This window comes from Argopecten irradians, chromosome 11 (assembly GCF_041381155.1).
Source record: "Argopecten irradians isolate NY chromosome 11, Ai_NY, whole genome shotgun sequence".
In the NCBI taxonomy this organism is placed as follows: domain Eukaryota; kingdom Metazoa; phylum Mollusca; class Bivalvia; order Pectinida; family Pectinidae; genus Argopecten; species Argopecten irradians.
The window spans coordinates 30,919,314-30,927,193 of NC_091144.1; the positions used below are offsets into that span (position 1 = coordinate 30,919,314).

General features: G+C 32.9%; 1 protein-coding gene across 1 annotated transcript; it reads left to right on the forward strand.

Moving 5' to 3' along the window:
* Positions 1-4: 4 nt before the first annotated feature.
* On the forward strand, positions 5-7,588 carry LOC138335289 (RAD52 motif-containing protein 1-like). The gene is made up of 6 exons (XM_069284308.1): positions 5-327; positions 3,070-3,342; positions 4,783-4,899; positions 5,291-5,426; positions 6,236-6,423; positions 6,908-7,588. Exons 1-6 carry the CDS (start codon positions 223-225, stop codon positions 7,016-7,018), a joined length of 930 nt encoding a protein of 309 aa, XP_069140409.1. The 5' UTR covers positions 5-222; the 3' UTR covers positions 7,019-7,588.
* The last annotated feature ends 292 nt before the right edge of the window (positions 7,589-7,880 follow it).

The following is a 7,880-nucleotide window of genomic DNA, read 5'->3' on the forward strand; positions in this document are numbered from 1 at the left end:
CCGATTATTTCGATACATTTTATAAGTCGCAATTCTACAAAATCAGCATACATTGTTTGTACTCAAGAATAAAATTTTAAAATATTGAATAGAAAGATATCTTTATATGTTGCTCATGTTATTTTGTACGCATTTTCCTATTATATACTACTTATCAGATATAGACTATAATACAAAAAATGTGAGGAGGGAGATACAAATGTAGGTTCGACGTCACCGACAATGTCTGGTATAGATCTAGAAATTTTAGAGTTTATTCGCCCCGAGAAAAACAGCAAGAACCTGTATATAACCGGTATACCATGGATGGAAGAAGCTGACATTACAGTAAGACATATAGATATATTTAAACCAACTTGCCAAACTGCTTTCAGTTTCACTTTCAAAAAACAATGAAATAAATTAATGTTTATTATTAAACATCTGAATTTCTTAATCATATACAGCTTCATTTTACATTTTTAATCATACTGTAAATAATTCAGCAAAAATGCGAAAGAATATATTAGATTTAATTTTAAAAAAAATGTACCGTTGGCAAATTATTTTAAGTTAAATTGTTTCGTTTTAATATCTAAGCTTAACAGTTAACGCTATATAACTTTGGCATATACGATCTAGATTAAAATCAAAACATCATTCTGTAATATATATACATTAAATTGTAAATGCCCCAATCAGAATAACATCCATTAGTAACAATATAAAGGGTATATGAATATCCAGGGGTTACATAACTACATTGTATATAATATCACTGATTTCATTTTGGACTATCTCATGACATAGTAAAAACTGGAGGCAACAGAAGACATTGGTAATTTGATTCTTTGATACTCTGTGGTTGACTGTGCTGCTTTGAAGATGAGCATCACTTTTATTTAGCTCTCTGTAATCTACCTCCGGCCTATGATTTGTCAGTTTTTTTTTCTCCTGAACTGCCTCCAGTTTTAATATGAGATATTTCAGGGATGGATACATCGGTGATAATAACCCCAGGAGTATCAAGAATCTGACTCGAACATTAAATATGTTATCGATGTTTACAATTTGTACAAAAACCGATAATTGATGTACCTATAGGCCTCTTAACCTCATAAACCAAAATACAGTAAAAGATATATTTAAAATGAACATTATACTTAAACAAATTCATAACAAAGTGATTTTCATTCCCTCTCAATGTTCCTACAATATGTCTGTAAAGTGTGTATAATGAACTATGTGCTATAACAAAGTGATATTTCTTTATTTTCTTTGGTCCCCAGAAGTATGTTATAAATGTAACTGCATGTGTTTTTATTGTAGATTTAGAGGTAATTTAAAACACCATGTGTACAAGTCAGAATCATACATGTATACCCATAAGTCATATTGAAACTACAAATTGTACAAATTATATAATTGAATTTTGAATTGATTATTACTAAGGCCAGAAAAAAATAATATGTCTGTTTTTAAAGGGTTACCCGACCGACCCTAATTTTTTACCCCCAACCCTAATTTTTCCCCTCTTTTCTACGAAAAAAAATGTTGGGATTTCAATCTCAGACTCCAGTTCAGGCCATTATTTTAGAGTGAAAGAAAAAAAATTCCTCCCGACCTACCGACCCTATTTTGTTTTGCCAATGTTACCCTAAACAGGCATATTATTTTTTTTGGCCTGAAGAGTGTATAGGATTATCAATTCAATTTATAGCAGTTTTCTTTACATTTAAGTTTAAATTTCTTTTTATTTTACAGGATAAATTCTATCAACTTTTTACAGCCTATGGTCCCGTTTATGGTATACGTTTGTTTCCAGCGAGTATAAAAATCTCCCGGCCCGTCTGCGAGCACGATACACCGCCTTTCATCAGGACTTCTAATACCAGCACTGACAAGTTAACACCCACTGAAGATAAAAATGAGCAAAATGGTACTATGCCTTTGTGACATTATTATTTGGCAATGAGTGCTAAACGAGCTAAGGAACATTTAAAATGTCGACTTGTATATCCAAGGAAAATGAGTGTAAGGTAAGTGGTATATATGTACAATTTAGCTTGTTCATTTTTATCTAACAGGTCTTATATTCTTTGCATCTTTCATGTAGATTTCAACCTATAAAGAACATGAGACCCAGAGGGCCTGTATCGCTCACCTGTGTTTTTTGTTAGTAATTATCACAAGACTCTGACAATTAGAAAAATAAGCAAAATTGACTCCCAAAGTTTAATTTTGAATCACAACCATACAATGATGCTATTGATACATACAAAATTGCTATCCAATACATAGGTTCAGAGACAAAGTAATTTAAAGTGAAAGTAGTAGCCTAATTGACCTTTTTGACCTCGCAGCCGTCTAAGGCCCCGGGGGTCAGCCCTATCATTTGTACAATTTCAAATCCCAACCCTATAAGGATGCTACCATTGCATTATAAGTGCTCCTTTCCATTCTTAAGTTGCAAAAATTTATGTGGAATTTTACGTTTAACGTGAAAATTTACGTTTATATGGAAATAGCTAAATTAGCCCCTTTTATGTCTGTAAAGTGTGTATAATGAACTATGTGCTATAACAAAATGATATTTCTTTATTTTCTTTGGTCCCCAGAAGTATGTTATAAATGTAACTGCATGTGTTTTATTGTAGATTTAGAGGTAATTTTAAACACCATGTGTACAAGTCAGAATCATACATGTATACCCATAAGTCATATTGAAACTACAAATTGTACAAATTATATAATTGAATTTTGAATTGATTATTACTAAGGCCAGAAAAAATAATATGTCTGTTTTTAAGGGTTACCCGACCGACCCTAATTTTTTACCTCCAACCCTAATTTTCCCCTCTTTTCTATGAAAAAAATGTTGGGATTTCAATCTCAGACTCCAGTTCAGGCCATTAGTTTAGAGTGAAAGAAAAAAAATTCCTCCCGACCTACCGACCCTATTTTGTTTTGCCAATGTTACCCTAAACAGGCATATTATTTTTTTTTGGCCTGAAGAGTGTATAGGATTATCAATTCAATTTATAGCAGTTTTCTTTACATTTAAGTTTAAATTTCTTTTTTCTTTTACAGGATAAATTCTATCAACTTTTTACAGCCTTTGGTCCCGTTTATGGTATACGTTTGTTTCCAGCGAGTATAAAAATCTCCCGGCCCGTCTGCGAGCACGATACACCGCCTTTCACCAGGACTTCTAATACCAGCACTGACAAGTTAACACCCACTGAAGATAAAAATGAGCAAAATGGGTACTACGCCTTTGTGACATTTTATTTGGCAATGAGTGCTAAACGAGCTAAAGAACATTTAAAATGTCGACTTGTTATCCAAGGAAATGAGTGTAAGGTAAGTGTATATGTACAATTTAGCTTGTTCATTTTTATCTAACAGGTCTTATATTCTTGCATCTTTCATGTAGATTTCAAACCTATAAAGAAAAATGAGTGTTCTTGAACTACTTTTTGAGATACATGTATTTGAGCTTGAAATATGCCATCCATGCAAATTTGCTAGTCGAAAATAGAAAAATTCATAAAATTATGGTTTTCTGTAATATTAGGGTGAATGTATGATCTCGATCCTGTTGATGTTTTGTCCTAAATTTCTAGCGATAGAACAGTATACACAACTCTTGTATTTTTGCAAATGCTAACTAATTCATTTCCTGGGACCATTTCTATACGTAATTATCGTGTTTTGCCATATTTTCACCCCTTAAAAATCAATGAATAGGCCAAAAAGGAAATTAATAGCCATGTCAATTTCACAGTATTTGTATATGATGTGTCCAAGATAATATATTTTTCAAATATCACATAAAAACATGGGGTCCTCCATTGAATTTCCTCAATTTTGTAAGCTTGAAGTTTGTAACTCACAACCCTAACCCCATTTCATCAAGTGCTAAGATATTTGACTATTTTTTGAAAATCATATCGCAAAAAAAAAAAAAATAAACCCATTCCACATCATTTCATTTGTTTTTGTGATATTATATCTGGTTTATGTCTGTTTGTTTTTATGATTTTCTCTAAATTGTGTGTTTTAAGAAAATCTGTGTGCATTTTTTTTTAATTCCAGTCCGGACAGGCCTCTGCTTATCATTTATTGCAACGAACATTACTTCCAGTGTTTGAAATTCCATTCCCAGTTTTGACAGGGATTGCAAAAACGTCAGAGATATCATCTAATTTTCGTTTCATTGCTTTTGTTTGATTTAAACATTAAATATTATATGTAGACAATTTTCACCTATTGAAAAAAGGTCCAAGTGAAATGTCGTAGCTTATCGGAAACCATTCTGAAATTCAAAACAACCTTCGCAGCTTCTGGTATTGCGTCATATGAATTGTCGCTGTTTTCAAAAGTATGGACCTACATATATATCTTAAGGACATGTCAGGTATGATGGTGGAGGAAAACCGGAGTTCCCAGAGAAAAACCAGTGTCTAGCAATCAGTACCTGGTACTGCCCAACATGGGATTCAAATTCATGACCCTGAGGGCTTGTGGTAATACGTAGGGACATCTTAACCACTTGGCCACCACAGCCCCATAAATGTACAGAAAGTTCGAGTGTGTCAAAAGATCGAGTGGTAATGCAAAGGGAAGTAACTCATAAATTCTATAATTCTTGTTCATATATTTTAGATCATTTAACTTTCAACTTAAGCTGGTAGTTGTTGATAAATCATTGACATGCACAGACAGGTAGTATTTGATCAATGTTTTTGTTAAGTGCTGTTTTTTATCATGAGTAAAATACTTGATATTTCATTCTTTCAGATAACCACTGCCAAGAGAAAGACTGAGGTAGTTCGGACTGCTCTACACTTCACAAAGTGTCAGGAACTGGCAAATCACTATATAGGTTTCAATGGCTGGTCTACTTCTGTCAATATGGTAAGCAAACCTTTTTGATTTAGCCATCAGATTTGTCAACATTTCTCACATGCCTGAATCCGTTTTTGAAATGCATGGACTGAAAGCTTAAGAAATATCATTGGAAAACTGGTCTTCATTGGTCTTCATTCAATATTAAGGTCTTTTTTTTATCAGGGTTTAAAGGGAATCTTAATTTGCTTAAAAGGAAATGTTCAGATGATCCTTTGCAGTAGATGTGCATCTTAATTAGAAAATAATATAATTCATATTAAGTGAGCAATAATTTAATTCAAGCAATCTATCCTACATAATTTATATTACATTAGGTCTTTCACAGAAAATTGTGACTTATATATAAAATCTCATTAAAATACCACTTTACATTTTCAATTTTTCATATTTGTTACAGCTAGACTGCGACTCGGAGGAGCAGGAAGGTGACATTAAGAAGTTGCGGTACGTTTGTGTGGTCACACTGAACATCACTGACCATTATTTAAATACTGCTGGGTTAGGGGCCTGGCAGGAGGCCTACCTCTCTAAAGGTAAGTATGTACATACACTTACAGTAGTCAAGCCATAAGTTCCCCATCTCTGGGTTGCAAATAGTAAATCAACATGAAATATTCTCTATATACTAACCTAAAGCTGGTAATCTTTCTCAAGTTTATCTGGCTTTACTATTCCTTAAACGCCTGGTAAACATAAATTGATTCTGGTAGCTAGTAAGTAAAGGAAAAATAAAACCATTTTAAAGTAACCCAAGCAACATATAATTTCTTGCAATGAATCAATTACGAGTATATTAATTAAATCTTACTTCTATTCAAAGAGCAACACAGGTCTTTGTGTCATGAAAATAAGCAACAGGTTTACATTTTAGTACTGACCACTGGTTTTCCTCCAGGTACTCAGACTTTCCTCCATCAACAAACCTGACACATCCTTTAATAATGACACTGATTGTTAAGAGGACATTAGACTAATTAATAATACCAAACCTTACCCGTGTAAATTCCACAAATAGAGTAACCTCAGCTCCCTGCATTGATATACATATATTGTTTTACTTACATGTGTAGATCCGACAAATAGTTACCTCCCCTGCATTAATATATATTGTTTTACTTACCTGTGTTGTAATATATATATATTGTTTTACTTACCTGTGTAGATCCCACAAATAGAGTTACCTCGCTTATATTAATATATATTATTTTACTTACCTGTGTAGATCCCACAAATAGAGTAACCTCACTTATATTAATATATATTATTTTACTTACCTGTGTAGATCCCACAAATAGAATTACCTCCCTTTTATTAATATATATTATTTTACTTACCTGTGGAGATCCCACCAGTAGAGCCAAAGCCATCTGTAAGAGTAAGAAGCTGTCCTACCAGAGAGCGGTGGAGGACGCCTTCTCCAGGGTTCTCCTCATTGTCCTTAGTAACGGCAAGGTTTCTGTGGAGATAGACACTACTCGACCAGATGCTCTGTTAGCACAGAAACAAGCAAACACAGAACCTGTTCTAAAGGTAAGGCAAAATGTCCAGGAGTATTCTTGTTTTGTCTTACACTTCGAGTTACAATTCAATATCTTCCTCTTCATACACTAGGAGGATATCGTGCTGAACACCCCTGATACAACTATTTCCGAAAGACATAATCAAGAATACAGTGTAATATACATATAATTAGTATTTTAGACCCTATGCAGTAAAACAGTGATATAACTTAATGCTGGGACCAACAAAATTACTTTATTATAAGCATAGTTCCCTATACACATGACGCAAACATCTTATAGGAACTTTGCAGGGAATGGAAGTTACCACATGTACTAGGACTAAAGGTATGTTATAACCAAAATGATAAAAAGTGTGTCTTTTAGATCAATGTGCATCTCTGGTTCCAGCCAAATGTGTTTGTTTTTATCAATGACAACACAGTAACTTTAAAATGATGTAGCAAAAGAACAGAAACAGGTAAAAAACACTGAATGATATTCACTAATTACAGGTTAACGAGCTAGACGAGGAACCTCAAGAGGAACAAGATATTTCCCTAGACATGGACAACATGGACGACATCAACCTTCACATCCTACAGCAGTTAGAAGAGGAAATGTAAATTAGAATACCAACCTGGAACAGATGGATATCTTCATGAGGATCTTTCCAATGTTTGCCTTACTGTGGATCCTTGCATTCTACATCTGCATCACGTTAATATTTTCATCTGATCAAGGTCTTCCTGATGTTTGCATTAATAGCAATAAACGGAACATATTCTCAAACAAAGAGTTAATAGTGACTCATGGAAAGTCAATTTGTACAAGTTGAATCAATTCTTTCTTTGAGATTCCTGATTCCTATTTGTCCTTATTGAAGTCTCTAAGGTCTATCATTACAGACATTCAACAGAGGTCAATATAAATGGCCTTCACCCTGAGGTCAGAGTGTATCTATACTGACCACTTTATATATAATTATCAAGATTCCAACTGTTAAATGAAATAAATACAGACTCCACATGATTTATAAAATCAGAATGTTTTTGGATCATACATGATGCCCCTTGTTATATAGACCTTGTTCAACTTGATCTAGAACTTTCATTATCAGAGATACATGCATATATTTTTACACAAATTTCAAGACTCAAAATATTATAGTTGTGTACTCTTATATGTTTGTTTATATAAAATATTTATATTTTTGTTATTTCTTGTTATTTGAACCTGTTATGTATGTATATTTTCACAATTCAATAAATATTTTATAGATGTTATTGGTCTTGACAGTGTATTATATTCTAAAAATTTTGTCATAACTGTACATGCTGCATTTATGAAGATATTGAGCTAATGATCATGGAGGGCTGCAAACAACTAAATATATTTCTAAATGAAAAAGAAAGAGCATGTAATATCCTTCTATCTATTTTGAAAGCACATCATTGCAATGTACAAATATATTTCCAAATCGAATCA

Bases quoted from the DNA above. Each gene is read 5' to 3' on its own strand.
- LOC138335289 (XM_069284308.1), top strand. From the start codon at position 223: ATGTCTGGTATAGATCTAGAAATTTTAGAGTTTATTCGCCCCGAGAAA. The intron at 3,343-4,782 runs GTAAGTGTATAT...TCATTCTTTCAG, and splicing joins TCCAAGGAAATGAGTGTAAG to ATAACCACTGCCAAGAGAAA. The intron at 5,427-6,235 runs GTAAGTATGTAC...TTACCTGTGGAG, and splicing joins GGAGGCCTACCTCTCTAAAG to ATCCCACCAGTAGAGCCAAA.